General features: G+C 45.0%; 1 protein-coding gene and 4 non-coding genes across 5 annotated transcripts; 3 read left to right on the forward strand and 2 right to left on the reverse strand.

The window, feature by feature from the left end:
• The first annotated feature begins 410 nt into the window (after positions 1 to 410).
• pwp2h (PWP2 small subunit processome component) lies at positions 411 to 10,160 on the forward strand. The gene is made up of 21 exons (XM_018739803.2): positions 411 to 560; positions 668 to 780; positions 1,444 to 1,538; positions 1,636 to 1,735; positions 1,901 to 2,044; positions 2,132 to 2,267; positions 3,380 to 3,627; positions 3,904 to 4,047; positions 4,160 to 4,230; positions 4,317 to 4,453; positions 4,534 to 4,682; positions 4,758 to 4,905; positions 5,191 to 5,341; positions 5,468 to 5,648; positions 6,414 to 6,561; positions 7,143 to 7,251; positions 7,450 to 7,515; positions 7,702 to 7,920; positions 8,224 to 8,374; positions 8,550 to 8,624; positions 8,883 to 10,160. Exons 1-21 carry the CDS (start codon positions 543 to 545, stop codon positions 9,031 to 9,033), a joined length of 2,754 nt encoding a protein of 917 aa, XP_018595319.1. The 5' UTR covers positions 411 to 542; the 3' UTR covers positions 9,034 to 10,160.
• A 4,689-nt stretch (positions 10,161 to 14,849) lies between these two features.
• LOC114912238 (small nucleolar RNA U3) lies at positions 14,850 to 15,067 on the reverse strand. Its single transcript, XR_003798166.1, has one exon. It is a non-coding gene; the product is annotated as a small nucleolar RNA U3 (small nucleolar RNA).
• Positions 15,068 to 18,114: 3,047 nt separating this feature from the next.
• LOC114912250 (small nucleolar RNA U3) lies at positions 18,115 to 18,332 on the forward strand. Its single transcript, XR_003798178.1, has one exon. It is a non-coding gene; the product is annotated as a small nucleolar RNA U3 (small nucleolar RNA).
• A 2,502-nt stretch (positions 18,333 to 20,834) lies between these two features.
• Positions 20,835 to 20,945, reverse strand: trnal-caa (transfer RNA leucine (anticodon CAA)). The gene is made up of 2 exons: positions 20,908 to 20,945; positions 20,835 to 20,880 (listed from the first exon to the last, which is right to left on the reverse strand). It is a non-coding gene; the product is annotated as a tRNA-Leu (tRNA).
• A 512-nt stretch (positions 20,946 to 21,457) lies between these two features.
• Positions 21,458 to 21,676, forward strand: LOC114912237 (small nucleolar RNA U3). Its single transcript, XR_003798165.1, has one exon. It is a non-coding gene; the product is annotated as a small nucleolar RNA U3 (small nucleolar RNA).
• The last annotated feature ends 824 nt before the right edge of the window (positions 21,677 to 22,500 follow it).

A 22,500-nucleotide genomic window follows, 5' to 3' on the forward strand; every position in this document is an offset into this window, starting at 1 on the left:
GTGTGTGTGTGTGTGTGTGTGTGTGTGTGTGTGTGTGTGTGTGTGGGGCAAGAGATGTCCAGGGCAGTGTTTCAGGGCAGGGACCGTTTAATGGGTTCTATTTATTATCGCAGCTTTTGATTAGGTCACTGTCGGAAGTTGTCAAACTGCTGAAATTGAAATATCTGCAGTGCTTCTAACATTTAAAGGCATTTTACGTTTTAAAAAAAAACTAATACTGCGTCTGCTGGCTGTAGTATCACAATGAGCCTACAGCTGCTCTGGTTATTCAGAGGGGGTCATGATCGTTGTAATTCTGCACTATAGTCTTCCTGCCGCTAGAGGGAGCGCCCATAATTTCCTCCTTGACGTCATAGAGGTCATTTAAACCGGAAGTGCGCCCCATTGACCCGGAAGTATACAATTCTAAACATTCCTTCACCGTGCTGTCCACACATGTGCGATGGGACTGTGTCTGAAGACCGGCTTTAGAAAGAGTAGTTGTCACGTTTGACCCTTAGCAGATTATTCCGAGCTCCCTATATTGAGAAACAGCCTGCGCTATGAAGTTTGCGTACAAAGTAAGTTTTGTGCTTCACACGAATGGAATGGACAATGGTTATTTTTTCCTCTCTCCACGTGATTTTCACTTGACGGAGACCTTCGCTGATGTGATGTCGCGTTTCAGTTCTCCAACCTCCTGGGCGCCGTGTATCGCCGGGGGAACCTCACCTTCTCCCGCGATGGCAACTCGGTCCTGAGTCCCGTGGGAAACCGCCTCTCCGTGTTCGACCTCAGGAAGTGCGTCCGCCACCTTCCCACCCGCAGTGCGGGCCGCATTTACCCCTTTTTTACACCCTTTACCCCCTTCGGCATGATAATTTACTCGGGATAGTCGTTAGGGTCATGGACCACCTATACCCGAAGGTTCTTGGGTCAAGACCCACATCAGTCCTGCTTTAATACCATCAGCTTCTTGGTCTGACTTGACACGGTAAAAATCATGATAATGCAGTAAATGGGTAAATCAGTGTACGTGGCCTAGTAGTGCAAACCTCACATTTTAAACCCCTGAAGAAAGAGATCAGTAATAATAACAGAGGCAGCAGGTGGCGCAGTGGTTAGAACTGCTGTTTTGCACTTGGTTAGAATCCCACTGTTGATCAAGGTACTTACTCTGCATTGACACAGTAAAAATTACCCTGCTGCATGAATAGGTAGGTTGGTGTCAGTTGCTCTGGAAAAAAGTCTTAATGAATAAATAAACGTCATGTAATAATAAAGATCGATATGCACCCCCTACCCACATGCAGCGAATGGGTCAGATGCTGTGTGTTGCTTTGTGTAGTTGATACTCATGTAAATATTCGTACTGGTTTTATTCCCGGTCGTGGTTCTGTGATGCTGCTGAGCTTTGGTGTGTGAGACGTGTTTACGCTCAACTTCATGGATGTATACAAACAGCAACAAGTCGGAGACGCTGCCGGTGTCCACGGCGAAGAACATCACTTCCGTGGCTCTGTCGCCGGACGGGAACTTGGCCATTCTGGTGGATGAAGGTGGGTGTGTTTGAGTCTCTGACCTGATGTGTGCGTGTGTGTGTGTGTGTGTGTGAGACACAGATGAGGACTAAACAGTCACATCTACGTTTTACAGATGGAGCTGCTCTGCTTGTCAGCCTGGTGACCCGTGCCGTACTGCACCATTTCCACTTTCACAAGCCTGTGCACAGCGTGAGCTTCTCACCAGATGGAAGGTCTGTAGCACTTACACACACACACACACACACACACACACCCCGTTCACTGTATGAATTTCTCTAGTGCTGGGAGGTCTGTATGTGTTACCAGAGCTGGATAGGACAGTGGTGGTGGTGGTGTACTTACTTACCTGTGTGTAATTCAGTCTTTTTTTAATTCAGGAAGTTTGTGGTCACCAAGGAGAACGTGGCCCTCATGTATCACGCCCCTGGAAAGACCCACGAGTTCAACGCCTTTGTGTTGGACAAGAGCTACTATGGCCCCTACGACGAGACCACGTGCATCGACTGGACCGATGACTCCAAGTGAGCGTCCGACCACCGAGCTGGAGGGGGGCTGGTGAGCTGGGCTGCGTAAAAGCCCCCGTAACGCTGCCCTCCTGCTCTCCGCAGGTGCTTCGTTGTCGGAAGCAAGGACATGACCAGCTGGGTCTTTGGGGCTGAGCGCTGGACCAACCTCATCTACTACTGTCTAGGTGCACACAAGGACATCATTGTGGGCTGCTTCTTCGAGCAGGGCAGTCTGGATGTGAGTGTCTACCAGGGCCGCCGTCTTCATTCGTCTCTTTGGGGGGTGTGTCCCCGCAACCGGGCGTCGACTTGTCACATCCAGGTTTTGTACGTTGACGGTTATTTGTGCAGCAGCCTGTACGCCGAAGCCAAATTTGACAAAAGGTGATTTATAAAAACCTCCCTTGATTTATGTATTGGTAAGGTTCTGTAAACATGGATATCGCTGTGACGCCACCAAATTTATGTTGTTACCTAATTTGAGGCTGCCGATTTCAAAAATGTCCTGAAGAAATTGTATCAGGTCACGTTTTTGTACAAAACAGGTTTCTCCTATTGCCAAATATGCTTTATATTATTCTCTTTTGGTGTGATACTTGCAAACATAAACAAATGATTTGAAAACAAATATTACATATCTGTTTTCTAGACCATCCACTTTTTCCTGGCACTGGGCCATGTTGTCCCATCACTGTTTGTGATCCACTATTATTCCTGACCTTGTAAAAATCAATGCAAGACACAACTCTCCTAATATCACTAGGCTCACTGGAAGGTCACAGTCACCCATTAGTGGCAAAAGCTCAGATGAAAACAAGACAAATATCTGATTATTTCTCTCACAGTGGTTACTGTTGGTAAAAATCTGTGGAAAATGTGGTATCAGTGGTGAAAAACAATGTGCAAGACAAAAATGGCTATTACTTTTGTATTCAACACCCCAAAATTAAGGAAAAAGTTTTCAGTCTGGAAAAATTGATCCAGGGCGGTGTAGTAATTTAAAAAAATATTACCGTGAAAGAGTTTATTTGAACATTTTTTATAACCTTCAAGTCCCACAGAAACTCATTTAAAATGACTGAAAGTAACTGAAAATAAAAACACCTCTGTAGTATTTACTAATAATAAGATTATTAGTATTGTGTATTTATCCCAGAAATGTGTATCGTGGCTCGTCACGCACACGGAAACTAAAATGTTTGTGAAAATATTCAGCTCAGTTGTTCATAACGCAAGGAGTGTATATGATTCACTAATATCGGAATAGCAGTCTGATTAGATGGAAGTGTGTACCTGGGTCCGTGTGAGTGTGTGCGTCACCAGTGCGTCATCAGTGCGTCACGTCTGCAGCTGTACACGGTGAGCCAGGATGGCACCCTCTGCATATGGGAGAGCGACACGGAGCTGGACGGCCTGCTGCTCGGCGACCGCGAGAAGCCCGAGGAGGCGGAGTCGGAGGAACCCCAAGGCGAGGCCGCAGAGGAGGAGGAGACTCGGCAGGAGGACGGACAGCCGCCAAGCGAGGTCATTCGCGGGAAGGCCGACGGCAATAAGGAGAAGGACGGCCGCGAGAACGTGCGCTACAAGCGGCGCGGCAAGTAGGTGGAGCTTCTGTGCCGTAGCGCCGCCCTCCCAAAGTGCAGCCTCGTTTGCCCAGAGTTAATTAACGTGAGGAGAGTGTGTGGTGTGCTGAACCCTGGAGTTCGTTTTGCAAGAACCCAAAACTATGACAATAAGCTGTTTTACACATAAAAGTGGGAGGTGGTTTAAATGCACTCTTACCTAATACAATATGGGAGAATGTGCTTTACATGTTTTAAAGTGTGCAGCAGGTGTGTGACTGGTGATCGTCTGCGTGTCCCGTGTTGTTAAAGGTACTTCTTCAACAAGGAGGGGGACTTCAACAACCTGACGGCCGCAGCTTTCCACAAGAAGACTCACCTGCTGGTGACGGGCTTTGCTTCCGGAATCTTCCATCTGCACGAGCTTCCGGAGTTCAACCTCATCCACTCGCTCAGGTCAGAGCTCAGGCTCGTGCTCTTGCTGGGGTCCCGATGAGCGCAGTGAAAATGGTCTTTGCATCCCTGTGCTGCACTACAGAGGTTCTGACCTTTGTCGTTGTCTCTTCAGTATTTCGGACCAAAGGATCGCCGCCATCTCCATCAACTGCACAGGAGACTGGATAGGCTTCGGCTGCTCAGGTACGAGTGCCGCCGATCATCCTGGACGCTCACTTTGTGTAGCATCGTTTAAAAACGCGGTACATGGCTGCTGTCCTGCATCGCAGGCCTAGGACAGCTGCTCGTGTGGGAGTGGCAGAGCGAGTCCTACGTCTTCAAGCAGCAGGGACACTTTAACAACATGGCCGCCCTGGCCTATTCCCCCGACGGGCAGTACGTCGCCACCGGAGGGGATGATGGGAAGGTGAGACCCCCGGCTCACGCAGAGTCACCTAGCGCGGTTGAGGTTAAGCTGCGGTCTCTGATCCGCGCTCTGTGCCACAGGTGAAGGTGTGGAACACCAACAGCAGCCTGTGCTTCGTCACCTTCTCGGAACATAGCAGCAGCGTCACCAGCGTGGCCTTCACGTCGCGCGGGTTCGTCATCGTCAGCGCGTCGCTCGATGGCACCGTGAGAGCCTTCGACCTCCACAGGTGAGCGGCTCGAGGGCATCTCGTGCGGCGCTGCGGCCGAACCGGACCGATTCTGACGGAGTGGTGCTCCCTCAGGTACCGGAACTTCCGCACCTTCACGTCTCCGCGTCCGGCCCAGTTCTCCTGCCTGGCCGTGGACGGCAGCGGGGAGCTGGTCTGCGCTGGAGCCCAGGACTCCTTTGAGATCTTCATCTGGTCCATGCAGACGGGGCGCCTGCTGGAGGTCACTCTACATTCCACCACCTGCTTATTGTGGCTTCATGCAACATTCCTTAAATCCTTTTCCTTTAAATCCTGTTGAATATAGAAAAACGTATGGGTTTTAGGATGAGATTTACATTTTTGTTGTGAAGAAGCAATGCTTCAAATTAGCTTTTAATATTTGTGGTCCAAACTGGTGCTGTTGCCACCGCTGTAGAATCCTGCACATGTCCTCTACTTCCACGCTAAAGGAATGGATTGCCATGTCATACTCATTGTAGCCCCTCCCCCATCTTGTGACGAACAGGTCCTTGCGGGTCACGAGGGCCCGGTGAGCGGCCTGAGCTTCAACCCGGTGCGGTCGATCCTAGCCAGCTCCTCTTGGGACCGTACCGTCAAGCTGTGGGACATGGCGGACAGTTGGCAGACCAAGGAGACGCTACGCCTCACCTCCGACGGTAAGCCCCGCCCCCAGATCTTTGGTCACAGCTCACATTGTGGGGCTGATGTTGGGTATTGTGCTGTATTCTATGGTGAGCTGTGCAGTTATGCAGAGCCCTCAATGTGTTCCTACCGTCTTCAAGGCCTGGCGGTCACCCACCGGCCAGATGGCCAGGAGCTGGCAGTGGCCACGCTGGACGGAGAGATTTCCTTCTGGAACCCGATGACGGCAATGCAGACGGGCTCCATCTTGGGGCGCCACGACCTGCAGATGGGCCGCAAGGAGACGGACAAGATCACGGCCAAACAGGCGGCCAAGGGCAAGTGAGTGGCTCTGCCTCAGACCGCTGATCCGGAGTCAGTTTTGCGACCCTCCGACTCCGGCTGTCACTGAGCGTTATTACTGCGCTTTACCGCCATCTCTGGCAGCCGGACGTCACTGCAGTCGTGCCGCTCCACCAGGGACCCGTTAAAATCTTCATTTTTTGCGTTCATTATGATTATGATGAAAATTTACTGTTTAGAAAAATACCAATACTTCGTCTAGAGTGTCAGTTTTTGCTACAGAATCTTGCTTTCACTATTTTTATGAAATTTGTGAGAATTTTTGCTTATGCGTATAAGGAACATTATGTCGAAAGATTTTAAACGCCATTTATTGGCCAAAAAAAATGGCACAAATAATCAGCATGTGTCAGAACATTTACTGACTCTTGGGATCACCTGGCAGGGACTGCAGGGGAAGCGGGTGAATGGGACATGTTTTGGGCTCACGTGGCTCTGGGGGGGGGGGGGGGGGGTGGCGCGGTGGGTTGGACCAAGTCCTGCGCTCCGGTGGGTCGGGGGTCCCACTTGGGGTGCCTTGCGACGGACTGGCGTCCCGTCCTGGTGTGTCCCCTCCCCCTCCAGCCTTACGCCCTGTGCTGCTGGGTTAGGGTCCAGCCCCCCGCAACCCCGTATGGGACAAGCGGTTCAGGTGGTGGTGGTGGTGATGGCGGCGACTCCGGGGAACGTACTCTGGCTCTGTATGTCTGTCGGTCAGAATCTCAGCAATCACCGTGGGCACTAACTCGGGGAACCTCTTTGCAGGTCCTTCACAACGCTGTGCTACTCCGCCGATGGCCAGTCCATCTTGGCAGGTGGACAGTCCAAGTTTGTGTGCATCTACAACATCAAGGAGCAGATTCTCATGAAGAAGTTTGAGATCTCGTGCAACCTGTCTCTGGATGCCATGGAGGTGTGTTTTGCTGGCATGTCTAAGTCGTTAGCAAAATGCATATATTTATGTATATTTGAAATATTTTCAAATATTTGTCTTGTTTGTATGTTCATGTGAGAATGGGTGGCTTGTCTCTTTGTAAATATCAGATGTCTGGATTCTACACCTCCACTCATGCAAGGAGTAGAATCCTTCTTTCAGACCGCTTATCTTTTGTTATGTATCTGTTGGGGGGAAAGTTGTGGTCTTTTAGCAGTTTTTATTTTTTTCATACTAGAATGATGAATTTTCTAAGATGCAAGCATTTATTCAGTTTATTTTCAGCTGCATTTGCTCATTTGCAGCTTTTCTATAATGTCTGGCTGTTGGGGAGCAAATCATCTGTAGTGATATTGGCCAGTAGGAGGTAGTAAAGAGCACACACAACTCCCAATTGGGAATGTTAGCTGAGAACCAGTATGAACAGATATTCTGGAATTTGGCTCCCTTCACCCCAGAAACTGGTTGTGTGAATCGGGGGCTGAGGTCTGAGTTCCTTGGCGAAAAATCCCACCGGAGATACGTGATTCTCACCACACCCCCCTGTGTTCGGCCCCCAGGAGTACCTGGACCGGAGGAAGATGACCGAGTTTGGAAGCCTGGCCCTGATGGACGAGGGCGTGGGAGACGGGGACACGGTGGCTCTCAGCCTCCCCGGGGTCCGCAAAGGTGGGAGTTGGTGAGCTGTGAGTGTGATGTCGCCGTGATCTCACTGCGATGTCAGTGTGGGTGACACCAGTCTTATGTCATTGCTGACCTTGTGTGGTATTTAACACCCGAGGCACCACGTGAAGACGGGTACTGTGCTGGAGGCCCCCACTGATGTCACTTATGTGTGATTCTGCCTGCCCCCCCTCCTCTCCCCAGGAGACATGAGTTCACGTCACTTCAAACCGGAGATTCGGGTCACTTCCCTGCACTTCTCTCCCACAGGTGAGTTGCATTAGAGCCTTGGACCCAATCCACCCGCACCGTATGCAGAACACACACTACACACACACTTGCACACACCGGCGCTTTGGGCAGAATGGAAACTTTCCCTTGTTTTTCCACCTTTATGAGCCCAAGTGGTTTAAGGTCTTTCGTCGAATCCCATCCGCTCCCCGTCTCTGTCCTCAGGGCGCAGCTGGGCTGCCACCACCACCGAGGGGCTGCTCATCTACTCTCTGGATTCAGGGGTGGTGTTCGACCCCTTCGACCTGGACCTGGACGTGACCCCCAGCAGCGTTCGGCGCCAGGTGCGAGAGGCCGCGTGGGCGGCGGCCATAGTGTTGGCCTTCCGCCTCAACGAGAGCGCTCTCACCCGGGAGGTACTGGAGGCCGTGCCCCACGAACAGAGTGAGTGTACCTGGGTTATCGCCGTGGTTACAGAGCAGGCGAATCAGGAACTTTTATATTCCCTTTGGCGTGGTGATGATGCTTGTAAAGTCCAGAGTGTGAATTTGTCTGTTTCGATCGTAAATTCAAGATGCACAGGAGACTGGAGACCCTGTTTGCACCGTGTGTGTCGCTGAGCTGAAGACCAAGTAGAGTTACTGATGATGAGTTGTGTCCCATGTTGTGCAGCTCACAGTGTGTTTGGGTGTAAAGTGTGTACAGAGATGAGTACTAAAGAGCGGCGATGGCTGTTGTGTGTGTCAGTCGAGGTGGTGTGTAGCTCCCTCCCGGACGTGTACGTGGAGAAGCTGCTGAGCTTCGTGGCCACAGAGCTGGAGAAGTCCAGTCACCTGCAGTTCTACCTCACCTGGGCCCAGCGGCTGCTCACCCTCCATGGACAGAAGCTGAAGAACAGGCGAGTCATACGGACAAGCGAGTGTTTCTCTCTCTCACACACACACACACACACCCTGACCTGTGTGAACATGACCCAGTTGTGATTATTGAATGTCATTTGCATTTCCACTTTGATGTTACACATCTGATAATGTTACACTGATGATGTATGATGTGTCTGCTGTGGACAACAGGTCAGGCGCCATCCTGCCCACCATCCAGGCCCTGCAGAAGAGCATCCAGAGGCACTTTGAAGATCTTTCCAAGCTGTAAGTGCAGCTTCTCTCCTCTTCTCTGGTCTCTGAGGCTCTCAGACCTCCTATAACTTCACGTAGTGGTTTCACTGCTCAAGTACCTGCAGTTTTATACCCCTGGAGCAGAAGGTCTCCTGATCTCTCCAGTTTGGTGCACAACCTGAGTTTTTCATAGTTTTAAAAAAAAAAAAAAGGTCAGCAAAGTAAAACTGTATGCGGTCCTGCTGTAAATAAAATATTCTAACAAACTTCTCCTTTCTGTGCCCGGTTTAGATGTGACTGGAACATCTACACCATCCGGTACGCTGAGGCCCTGTCGAGGCAGAGAGGCCTGAAGAGGCCGGCTGCGGAACCAGCCAGCGAGGACGAGGTGTCGGACGCGATGAGTGAGGAGTCCGGGGAGGAGGTCCACATGCTCACATAGAGTATAAAGCACGTTCTCCCAAACCGTGGTCCTGGAGGCCATGAGTCCTGCTCTGATAACTCACTCTGATCACCTGAGCCCAGAGCGGAAGTAATTACACCAGTTACCTGGTTTCACTCTGGTGTCTCAGTGTAACTGAGTGAGGTCTGCTGACCACAGGGACAGCAGCTGGTAGCTGAGGAGTGAGTTGGGTTCTGAGCCACTGATGGATTGTGGGAGATAAAGACTGACTGATGACCATTTGGAGCGAAGGGCTATCTGTCTTTGAATGTCAGACACATGGACTGACTAGTTTTCATATCGAACCTTTGCATGAGGGATGATGTTGAAACCATCTCTTACTACTTTTTCTTTTGATTTTATCAGTTTTGTGTCTTTCTGTACAATTTCTGCAAACATATTTTTAAGTACTGTATTGCTTGCATTTATAAAACATGGACAGAAATGTTCCTGTTCCCAGTTTCTTTTGTTCATGTGCAATGCTGCATTTACGTACATGAGGAGAGAAATATGCTACCGTTTCAACAGGAAGACACTGTGTTCAGTTGACACATGCAGATAATCTAAGTGCTACTTGACCTCATCAGCAACGCAGGTCGTCTCATCACACACCACGGTAACCATGGAGATGTGCTGGCTGCGGTGCTTTATTTACCTGTCATAAATTGATGTTTTACTTGTCGTGTCCGTTTCTCAGGACGACCTGCTGAACTCGTCCAAATCTTCATAGTTGTGCATGTGTTGGAGTAACAGTTTACTGAGTTTCACACCAGATCATGTGTTTTCTTCAAAAAAAAAAAAAAAACACATCCTTGTTAAAGTTTTAAAAAAAAAAAAAATTGAGTTCTCCCGCACTTGACACTGTTAGCACTTGGACCCCAAAATCCCTGTGGGCTGAAACTGTGGTGAAGCTCTTCTGTTCTAAAATGTTAAAGGATGTTGTTCATCCTTTAAAAAAAAAAAAAAAAAAAAAAAACATTTTTGTACGAGTGTTTACGTAAGAAAAAAGTCATGCAAAATTAGTATAAATAACTCTGTGATGTGTCAGAATAGAAGATAAAATTGAAACGTATCTCCAATACTCCATATATGATTTCATTGTCTCCTCACTAGAATGTGTTTTGTTTTGTTAGGATTTCAGTCTCCATGTGTTGTACAGATCTAATTCCAAAGTTAGCTGTGGCCTGAGAAATAAATCTTGCTGAATTCCACGTTAAGGTCAACACCAACTGTCCAGTTTGCATTTACATATTGTTCTACACATGGAGTAAATTGCTCTCTAACTTGTTGAAAGTGTAATTTTTTGCAAATGACAGTTACGTGCACAGACATTTACATGTACTGGCAATCAGTATCCATGTACTATGTGGATGAGTCCTGTACTGTGATTTTCCCCTTAATGAAACCTTTCAGTATAACACACCTGTCCAGTGGATACTTCCGTATGACATCGTTTGAGTTCCCCATATCAGAATCTGCCAGAAAATATATTCAGTGGCTCATTTATCATTTTACTTGCTAAAAACATCTAACTTTGCAGAGTGTAGTGACAAAGAACTTGAGTCTAATCTCTACTGTAGCTATATATGAACTTTAAAGATCAAGCTTGTTAATTATAATGAAGTTTCAGAACTTTTTCAACCTGTAGGAATGAACAACCACTCAGAATATGTTCTCTCTCTCCTGATGTCTCAAATAAGATCAAGAACAATCATCAATGATGGATGAGGTCTTATTGATCACAGGTACTTTAAGGTAACCTGCATCTAATGAACGAAGATATCGTCCTGGGATATAAAAATGAATGATCTCACAAAGGTAAGCTGGAACAATGCCATGTATTGCCTTATAGGTCAAAAGTAGGATTTTATAATCAACTCTATAAGAGACCGGGAGCTAATGCAAGGATTTAAGTATCAGTGTTATATGGTCATACTTCCTAGTTCTAGTAACAATTCTTGCAGCAGCATTTTGTACCAACTGTAGCCTGGATACAGTCTGGTACGGACATCCCGACAATAAAGCATTACAGTAATCCAGCCTGCTGGAAACAAAAGCTTGAACCAGTTTCTCAGAATCCCATCTACAAAGGAATCGCTGCATTTTAGCTATGCTTCTTAATTGAAGGAAGCACGACTTAGTCAAAGCATTTACATGCGATACAAATGACAGCTTTCCATCCAGCAGGACACCCAAATCCTTGACACAATCCATATGTGTACGTACACACACACACACACACACACACACACACACACATCATCTGAACCACTTATCCCATACAGGGTCGCAGGGAACCGGAGCCAAACCCAGCAACACAGGGCATAGGGCTGAAGAGGGAGGAGACACACCCAGGACAGGACACCAGTCCATCACAAGGCACCCCAAGCAGGACTTGAACCCCAGACCCACTAGAGAGCAGGACAAGGTCCAACCCACTGCACCACGACACCCCCCCGCAATCTGTATGCTTAAAGGTAATACCATTTGTTGTAAATATTGGCATGATTATGTCGAGAGTTTTAGCATCACCACCCACCACAAATACCTCTATTTTATTGGCATTTAGAGATAAAAAATTATTACTCATCCATAATTTTATACTGGTAAAATAATTAGCTAATGACACCACATGTGATGGATCATCAGGCTTAAACGATACATAAAACTGTGTGTCATCCGCATACGAATGTAAATTCACATTGTGTTTGCGAATAATGTCACCCAATGGTAACATATAAAGTGAGAACAGTATTTTTTCCTAATTAAACTTTAATAAAGTTATCAATAAAATACACAACCAAAAACATCAAAAAATCCACAGTCGAACGAACCCAAAACCATTTTTCCTACAGTTGGTCAACAAAAATTACAGCCATTACATAAAATACATTATCGAGACAGTGACAAAGTCTTTCCCATAACAATCCCCCTTCCTGGCTTCAAAAAATATATAACTGACCCATTTCTACCCCACACCAGCATACCCACAAAATGACTGTCCCCCAATAGCAGCTCAACCCAAGTCATCATGTCTCATACATGCATCCTTCAAAACACATAAAATACTTCTAAATTGCAGTATAAAACTTTATCATACCCCTAAAACCAGACAAATAAATACAAAGCAAAGCAGACATACACATGAGCAGTCATCAATACAGAAGGTTAAAAGTGCACAGAATAACCTAATAAAACAAGGCCATTAAAATCTGTAAATAAAATGCTATACAAATAAAACCCACACAAATTAAAAGAATAAGTTAGTTAAAAGTGCACAAACCCAATGACACAAAACTACTAAAATCTGTGAATAAAATACTGTACAAATAAAAGCCACACAAACAAATATAAAAGAAAATAAATATACAAAGGGGTAGGATACAAGAAAGTACAATATTTTTTAAAAGAATGCAATTCCATAAAGCAGACGTCCATCCTCAGAGCTTCAGACACATTTATCCACGAATCCTTTCCATCTGTCCTTTTCCTCGTGGTAGCCCCAGGCAATCAGATCCCGCTTTATTCTAAACTTCAGTTCAGCTTGGATTTTCAAAACGCCAAAAGCTCCCGTTTTCAACCCCTTTCGGACAAGGTTAATGCGTGCATTCCACCGTTCTTTCTTTGTCAAACTCACAATCAACCAAATCCTACCGGAGGTTGCTTTGTTTACCTTGGGGGACAGTCCCTTCACGATATTATCAAAAGTCAATGCCATCTCGCCGTCTAACTCTCCGCACAAGGGCTCAACCAATGACCATACTGTCCCGGCATAACCGCAATCCCAAAAAACATTTTTGATCATTTCCGCACCTAAACACTGGGGTCGCGGGCAGTCGGGATGTCCGGTCAACCCGTACCTATAAAATTTCTCCATTACGGGCCATTACGGGTAGTCTTTCATGGAGGCACTGCCAATTTAGATCCTGCAGCCTATTGTTAAGCCCCTTTGGCTGAATTCGGGCCCAAATGTCTTCCCCGAGGCCCAACATCACTTGTGTTCCCCTCCTCTCCAACAAGGCATTATATAACACTTTGTGCTTGAGGAGGGTATTTGCATCAGTGTTTGTTGGAATGATTTTACTCCATTTCACCATTTGTTTATAGCGATCTAGCAGAGATTCAGCCTTTGGTCCAGCAGCGGACCACAAATTCACCAAATGCCGCAATGGGAAAACAGTCAGAGGCGAACGAAATGCTGGTGAGGGTGTTCCAGGGGAGCTGCCAGACAGAAGCAGTGCTGCGCAAAAAAAAGGCAATCAAATTTTAAGGGGAAGTCAGGGACCCCCCATTCCGCCCCTGTCCTTCCCTAGGTACATCACCTCCCTCCTCACAAACTCATGCTTCCCACCCCATACCAAGCCGAACACATCTTTCACAAACCCTTTCCTTAAATTGCAAGGCATGGTGTAGACATGAGCCAAATAAATAAGGTTGCGAGGGCGTCGACTTTCAAAATCAGTACTTTACCCAGGAAGGACAAGTGAGAACAGTAATGGCCCCAACACAGAGCCCTGTGGCACACCATACTGAAGCGTAGTTGAGATGGAGGGGGTGTAGTCATCAGATTTCAGCACAAATTGTTCACGGTTAGCTAAATACGATTCAAACCACTTCAGAACAGTACCTCTTAGTCCAACCAAGTTTCCAAGTCTACTCAGTAGGATACTATGGTCTACAGTATCAAACGCAACACTCAAATCAAGTAACATAAGAACAGAGATCTGACCAGCATCAGAATGAGAATATCATCAACAACATGTGTGAGTGGCATTTCAGTGCTGTGACCAGTGCAGAAAGCAGACTTAAATTTTTCAAATACGGTATATTATGGTGATTAAGATATTTTACAATTCGGGAGGCTACGATTTTTTCTAGAATTTTGGACAAGAACGGTAGATTGGAGATCGGTCTATAATTACATGGATTATTACAGTCCAGATCTGATTTCTTTAGTAATGATGTTTGATGTTTCTGTTGAGAGATGGTTTTATAATGAAATGTGAGGATGTTATTTTATGTTTGTTTGTGATGTGGAATATTGGAAGTTCTGTTTTGTTATGGTATTCAGAATAGGAATCAGAATCAGAACGAGCTTTATTGCCAAGTATGTTTACACATACAAGGAATTTGTCTTGGTGACAGAAACTTCCACAGCACAAACAGAATGACAGTGACAAGACAGATGAGAAAATAGAATATGTGAATAAAGGATAAAAAATATATAAATATTGAATAAAGTACAAAAAGTATATAAAGTATAAAAAAATCATTGCTGTGCACTCAACACAAGGAAACTTTTTCCTCTAGAAGAAAGTTGACATCCCTCCCTATTGTACCTCCCTCAAAGCTTGGGCTCACTCCTGGTGCGTCCCCTCCTCTTCCCGAAACATCTACAATATCTCAAATACAAACCCCGCAAATTCCTGCTAACTTTCCTGCACAACAAGCGTGTGTGGAGAACAGCGCCTCCCTGTGGACCAAACGAGCAGTTGCAATAAAGAGAGAAAGCTGCTACATTCCTGCGGTGTGTTAGTGATGGTAAAATACATGTTTATGATTCCTCAAATGTGGGCGATAACAGAATAATATGTTATTACTGTAACAGTTATACTTTATATCACTCACCACAATTGCAAGAACTAAAAATAACCGCTTTTAATACAGTCATAAGATAACTAATCACTTAACATCAGTGATACAACAAATTCTACGGAATATTTAAGCTCTATTACTTAAAATGTTCACATAGCTATAATCACACATTTAGAGTATTTGAAACACATGATTTTACTTTAACCAACAAGTAAGAGACAACCACTCAGAACGTGTCCTTCACCTCTTAACCTTCCAAAAAAGATCAAGAACGATCATCAATGATGAAAGACTATAGGAAAACTCCCATAATCCTCCACCCATTTCACGCTCAGAAAAGGACACCGTATCTCATCCTCGCGGTTGACGCGACCAATCACTTTAGAGTCTCATTTCTCCAGTCCACAACTATAGAAATGATCCCTGAAAGTATAGTCTTACCCACTGAGCCCTAGAGCCCCGAAAGGCTATGACGTCACTACGCGGCCCGCTCACGGTTGGCCTTCTGTCCGGTGTCCTCGTGATGTCACATCCCTCGCCAGCCAATGAAAAGAGAGGAACTCGTTTCCGTTCCGGACTCGCAGTTGTACAAGAAAGAATCTGTAATTAATCCGAATTAAACGTGTCGAAAGTTTCGACTGATTCGCTTTGAGTTCCTGCTCAATATTGAAGAGTCAACACGTCTCTCCAACACACGCACAACTACACTTTGATTTTTAGCCGAAACGCCGACAAGCGTCTCGCACATCTGTCGTTTTGTAGAGAAAGACCGACGTACGTAGTTGTCATAGTCAAAACTTTTTTTAAATTTTTTATTTAACAAGTCACACACAGTGTCTTAGTGGAAACACTTCTCTCACCTACAAACACAGTAATGTCGAACTTGTAGTTTGTGCCTTTCCGACACACCCTATTGAATAAATACATTAGATGGAACAGGACCAGAGCATAGTTGTCAGGATGGCCGAGTGGTCTAAGGTGCCAGACTCAAGGTTCAAAACCTTCCCTACAAATCAAATGGGGCTTCTGGTCTCTGAATGGAGGTGTGGGTTCAAATCCCCCTTCTGACATCATGTTTTCTCAATCCCTGCCCAGACCCCAGTCTGTGTGGAGTCTGCATGTTCTCCCACCATGGCATGTCTGTGTAGGTTTCCTGCTGGTGAGAGTTTTCTTTTCAAGAGGAGCGGCCCGGGTCAAGTGGGAGGAGTGTCTCACGATAGCTAGGCGAAAGATGGGGTTGTGGAAGACAAGTTCTCTGTCCTTCCTGGGTTTACTGATTTTGAAAGTCGACGTCCTCCCGACCTTACTTTATTTAGCTCATGTCTACCCCATGCCGCGCAAGTTAAGGAAAGGGTTTGTGAAAGACGTGTTCGGCTTGGTACGGGGTGGGAAGCGTCTCGCACATCTGTCGTTTTGTAGAGAAAGACCGACGTAATTGTCTTAGTGTTACTCAGAACTTTCTTTTTTAATTTTTATTTAACAATTCACACATTTGTCAAAATGCTTCTCTCCCCTACAAACAAGAATGTCCAACTTGTAGCTCGTGCCTTTACGACACAAGGTATTGAATAAGTTTAACAAATTGGACATTAGATGTGGGGACAGAGACTGGACAGAGACTGGACAGAGGTGTCAGGATGGCCGAGTGCTCTAAGATGTCAGGCTCGAGGTTCAAAACCTTCTTTGCAAATGGGACTTTTGGTCTCCAAACGGAGGCTTGGGTTTGAATCCGAATTCTGACAATGCATTTTTCCTATAGTAAAAACAACTTAAACTTCAAAGGCCATTTTGATTCATTGAAATGTGTCCTGTAAGAATTAAATAAATGGCAGTTCTCTTTTTGTTCTTCCTCCCCAGCCCAGGACTCCCAAACATCTTACAGTAAATTTGTGAAAGAAATGTTCGCTTTGGAAGAGTGCAAACTGCTCATAAAATAACTGTCCACTTTTTGGTTTCCCTTTGCATTTATATGTTCCTTTAACAATTTTCTGAAGAAAAACTGGAAATTAATGCCTTCATAATTTGGTTTAATGCATTTTGTTTTTATGAAGTCACGTTTATAATGTGACAGAGAAAGGGTTGGAGTTCCAGTCGGGTTATTTACATTTATTTATTTATCACACACTTTTCTCCAAAGCAACTTCCAATGAACTCTATGTAGTGTTATGAGCCCACACACCATATTCACCAAGGTGGCTTACACTGCTAGATACACTACTTACACTGAATCACTCATCCATACGTCAGTGGAACACACTCTCTCCCTCTGTCACTCACACACTATGGGGTAACGTGAACGGGCATGTCTCTGGACTGTGGGAGGGAACCAGAGCACCCGAAGGAAACCCATGCAGACACGGGGAGAACATGCAAACTGCACACAGACTGAAGGTGGATTGAGAAAAATGCATTGGCAGAAATGGGATCTGAACCCACGCCTCCATTTGGAGACCAGAAATCCCATTTGTACGGAAGGTTTTGACCCTTGAGTCTGGTGCCACCCTAACAACTCCACTCTATTTCTGTCCCCACAGCTAATGTGCAATTTGTTGAACTAATTCAGTACCGTGTGTCGGAAAGGTACGAGTTACAAGTTAAATTGTTACATTTAATTGTCAAATAAATTTTTTTTAAAAAAGTTTGACTAAGACAACTGTGAGAGACTCACAGCTGTTGTTAGCGCAAAAGTTTTTTGTGTTGAAAAGTCAGGCTCAAGTAGGTCCAAGTTTGGCTAAAACACTATTCTGGCATAAGTACAAACATGGCCAGAACCTCAACGAAGTGGTGGGGAAGTTTGAAAGAATATGAAACATAACTACAGCGGGGGTAACCATGATTTTGCGCGCTCCCGGCAACTGGCTGCGCCGGCACGAGTCCTCGCTGCGTGCTCTCGGAACGAAAGTGAGCTTCGCTGGTGTTGCTTCCACCTCAGACAAAAGGCTAAAATAAAATCGAGTAGCTGTAGCTCAGCAAAGACGCATATTAATTATTAGATAATTATTTTATAGAAAATTATATATATATATATTATATATATACAGCCGTAGTAGGACTGTTCACGTGGATCTCATATAAAAATGTAGCTGCAAAAGTCCGATCCTGCTACCTCTCTTAGAAACAAAAAGTTACGCTTGTGAGGTGAGATGCTTTTCAGCACAGTCCGTTTTATTGAGTGTTCTTCGGGTGTTTCGTTTTGTCGAAGATGTCTGTTTATGTTGCGTGCGTGTTGCGTGTGTCATTGAACGTCATGGTTACGAGTGCGTGGCATGCAAATTATCGAATGGCATTATGGGTAGAAGAAGGCTTTTCTATATCAACTGAATTGTTGTTAAGGTTTTCTAAGTGAAATATTACCGTGTTTTATCCAGTGCTTTTTGTGTTGAGATGGCACCGAAATGTACCAAATCTGTAAGAATTATGGTGAGTAACCGTCAGAGGATCGTGTAGTGACATCAAAGGCGTTGGGGGCTCTAAAATAAAAATTTTAAGACTATACTTTCAGGGATCATTTCTATAGTTCCTGACTGGAGAAATGAGTCTCTAAAGTGATTGGTCGCGCCAACCACGAGGACGAGACACGGTGTCCTTTCCTGAGCGTGAAGCGGATGGAGGAACAGGGGAGCTTTCCTGTAGTCTTTCATCATTGATGATCGTTTTTCATTTTCTTAGAAAAGTGAAAATGGAAAGGACACGTTCTGAGTGGTTGTCTTTATTTGTGGGTTTGAAGAAAAGTTTTAATTATTTAATTCTGTTGTATTTCCAATACATCTATAAGCTGAATGCCTGTAGAAAATATAGAGGTAATGTTATGAGTAACTGATTATGGAGACTTTGGGTTTCTCCTGGATTATCTGTAAATATTGCTTTACTTAAAAAGTTTGTTTTGAGTTAAAACTATGAATAGTTGTGTCCAGGAATATTCTAGTTTTTCATTGTTTTTATATGTCAGTATGTAGTGTAAGTTAACAGAATACACAATTAAATTTATAAACAAATTAAAAACAGCTACATTTCCTATGGTTGGCTGGCCAAGCTCACTGATAAGTCATTACATAAAATTCATTGTCACAATACAGTAACAAATTCTCTTTCCAATAACATCCAAAACCCATAAAAAAAAAGACAGTCCACATTCTTAGCCTCAAAATACTGTATATGACTGGTCTACGTATTCAGAATCAAAACGAGCTTTTATTGCCAAGTATGTTCACACATACAAGGAATTTGTCTTGGTGACAGAAACTTCTACAGCACAGACAGAATGACAGTGACAAGACACAGATGAGGAGATAGAATATGTGAATGAAGGATAAAAAATATATAGAAATATAAAGTACACAACATACAAAAAATAGTCACTAGAAATATGTATGTACAGGTATGTTCTATACAAATGCAATGGAATGTGAGTAAGACATACGATATGATAAATAGATATAATTATAAATATAAATAGCGTTGTGTATTGCACTGGTTTACTCTCTAGGGGGGATTTAGCTGTTCATGAGGTAGATGGCCTGAGGAAAGAAACTTTTCTTGTGCCTGGCTGTCCTGCTGCTCAGTGCTCTGTAGCGCCGGCCAGATGGCAAAGGTTCGAAGAGGAAGTGGCCTGGATGTGAGGGGTCTAGAATGATTTTGCTAGCCCTTTTACTGACTCTGGACGAGTGCAGTTCTTGGAGAGCTGGGACGGGTGTACCGATGATTCTTCCAGCAGTCTGAACTATCTGCTGTAATGGTGCAAGTTCAAACTAATAAGTAGAAAACACACATACACATATAAGTTAGGCATCAATATCAAAAACCAGTTAAAAGTGCACAAGGTAACCAAATAAAGCAAGGCCACTAAAATGTGTGAACATATACTATACAGATAAAATCCACATGTATTCAAAAAATTCATATAAAAAGGAAATATAAATATACAAGGGTGTAAGATACAAGAAAGTAGAATATATTTTGAAAAGATGCAATTCCATAAAGAAGATGCCCATCTTCAGAGCATGAAGAACATTTCTTCCACGAGGCATTTCCATCTGTCCTTCGCCTTGTGAAGTTCAGGATAAAGCCATCACATCCCGCTTCATCCTGAACTTCAGTTCAGCTCGAATTTTCAAAAAAACTCCATAGGCTCCCATTTTCAACCCCTTTCGGACAAGGTTAATGCGTGCATTCCACAGTTCTCTCTTTGTCAAACTTACAATCAACCATATCCTACCAACAGTTGCTTTGTTTATCTTGGGGGATAAGTCCCTTCATGATATTATCAAAAGTCAATGCCATCTCGCTGTCTAACTTCCCACACAGGGGCTTAACCGGTAACCAGACTGTCCCGGCATAACTGCAATCCCAAAAAACATTTTTGATCATTTCCGCACCTAAATACTGGGGTCGCTGGCAGTCGGGATGTCCGGTCAACCCGTACCTATAAAATTTCTCTATTACGAGTAGTCTTTCATGGAGGCACTGCCAATTTAGATCCTGCAGCCTATTATCAAGCCTCTTTGGCTGAATTCAGGTCCAAGTGTCTTCCCCGAGGCCCAACATCACTCATGTTCCCCTCCTCTCCAACAAGGCATTATATAACACTTTATGCTTGAGGAGGGTATTTGCATCAGTGTCTGCCGGAATGATCTTGCTCCATTTCACTGTCTGCTTGTAGTGGTCTGGCAGAGACTCAGCCTTTGGTCCAACATTGGACCACGAATTCACCAAATGGTGCAATGGGAAAGACAGCCAGAGGCGAACGAAATGCTGGTGTGGGTGCTCCAGGGGAGCTGCCAGACGGAAGCAGTGCTGCGCAAAAAAAGAGGCAATCAAATTTTAAGGGGAACTCAGGGACCCCCCATTCCGCCCCTGTCCTTCCCTAGGTACATCACCTCCCTCCTCACAAACTCATGTTTCCCACTCCAGACCAAGCCAAACACATCTTTAACAAACCCTTTTCATAAATTGCGAGGCATGGGGTAGATATGAGCTAAATAAAGTAAGGTCAGGAGGACGTCGACTTTCAAAATCAGTACTTTACCCAGGAAGGATAGGGACCTTGCCTTTCACAACCCCATCTTTCACAAGACACTCCTCCCACTTGACCCAGGACGCTCCTCCTGAAAAGAAAACTCACACCAGCAGGAAACCTACACAGACATGCCATGGTGGGGAGAACATGCAGACTCCACATAGACTGGGCAGGGATCAAGAAAATATGTTGTCAGAAGTGGGATTTGAACCCACGCCTCCATTCAGAGACCAGAAGCCCCATTTGTAAGGAAGGTTTTGAAGCTTGAGTCTGGCACCTTAGACCACTCAGCCATCCTGACAACTCTGCCATGCCGCTGCTCCATCTAATGTACTTATTCAATAGTGTGTCGGAAAGGCGCAAACTACAAGTTCGACATTACTGTGTTTGTAAGTGAGAGAAGTGTTTCCACTAAGACACTGTGTATGACTTGTTAAATAAAAATTTTTTAAAAAGTTTTGACTATGACAACTACGTACGTCGGTCTTTCTCTACAAAACGACAGATGTGCGAGACGCTTGTCGGCGTTTCGGCTAAAATCAAAGTGTAGTTGTGCGCGTGTTGGAGAGACGTGTTGACTCTTCAATATTGAGCAGGAACTCAAAGCGAATCAGTCGAAACTTTCGACACGTTTAATTCGGATTAATTACAGATTCTTTCTTGTTCAACTGCCAGTCCGGAACGGAAACGAGTTCCTCTCTTTTCATTGGCTAGCGAGGGATGTGACATCACGAGGACACCGGACAGAAGGCCAACCGTGAGCGGGCCGCGTAGTGACGTCATAGCCTTTCGGGGCTCTAGGGCTCAGTGGGTAAGACTATACTTTCAGGGATCATTTCTATAGTTGTGGACTGGAGAAATGAGACTCTAAAGTGATTGGTCGCGTCAACCGCGAGGATGAGATACGGTGTCCTTTTCTGAGCGTGAAATGGGTGGAGGATTATGGGAGTTTTCCTATAGTTCTTCATCATTGATGATCGTTCTTGATTTTTTTTCGGAAGATTAAGAGGGAAAGGACACGTTCTGAGTGGTTGTCTCTTATTTGTTGGTTAAAGTAAAATCATGCATTTCAAGAACTCTAAATGTGTGATTATGGCTACGTGAACATTTTAAGTAATAGAGTTTAAATGTTGTTTAATAAGATGTGTTGTATCACTGATTGAGTAATTTTATGATTCTATTAAAGGTAGTTACTTTTAGTTCTTGTAGGTGTGGTGAGTGATATGAAGTATGATTGTTACAGTAATAACATATAATTCTGTTATCGCACACATCTGAGGAATCATAAACATGTATTTTACCGTCACTAACACACCGCAGGAATGTAGCAGCTTCCTCTCTTTATTGCAACTGCTCGTTTTGGCCACAGGGAGGCGCTGTTCTCCGCACACGCTTGTTGTGCAGGAATTTGCGGAGTTTGTATTTTAGATGTTTCGGGAAGAGGAGGGGACGCACCAGGAGTGAGCCTAAGCTTTGAGGGAGGTACAATAGGGAGGGATGTCAACTTCTAGAGGAAAGAGCTTCCTTGTGTTGAGTGCACAACAATGATTTTTTTTTTTTTCCCGTACGTCCCCCTCTGTCCACAGTCCGTCCACACCACTCCCTTCTGTCCACGCTTCTCCTTATCCCCCACACCTTTCCTTTCTGTCCACACTGCTTCCTGCCTATGGTCCCCTTTTCTGTCCACTCCTTCCTGTCCATTCTCCTCTTCCCCATCTACAGCCATCCTCAGTTTCCAGTTCTTTCCGTCCCCACACACCTCCCATGATACTGTGTTCACCAGCTTCAATACCTGTAGCTGCCAGTGGAAAAATTTTTTCTTTCTTTCTTTCTTTCTTACTGAAACTGCTTGTCCC

This window comes from Scleropages formosus, chromosome 14 (genome assembly GCF_900964775.1).
Source record: "Scleropages formosus chromosome 14, fSclFor1.1, whole genome shotgun sequence".
NCBI lineage: Eukaryota > Metazoa > Chordata > Actinopteri > Osteoglossiformes > Osteoglossidae > Scleropages > Scleropages formosus.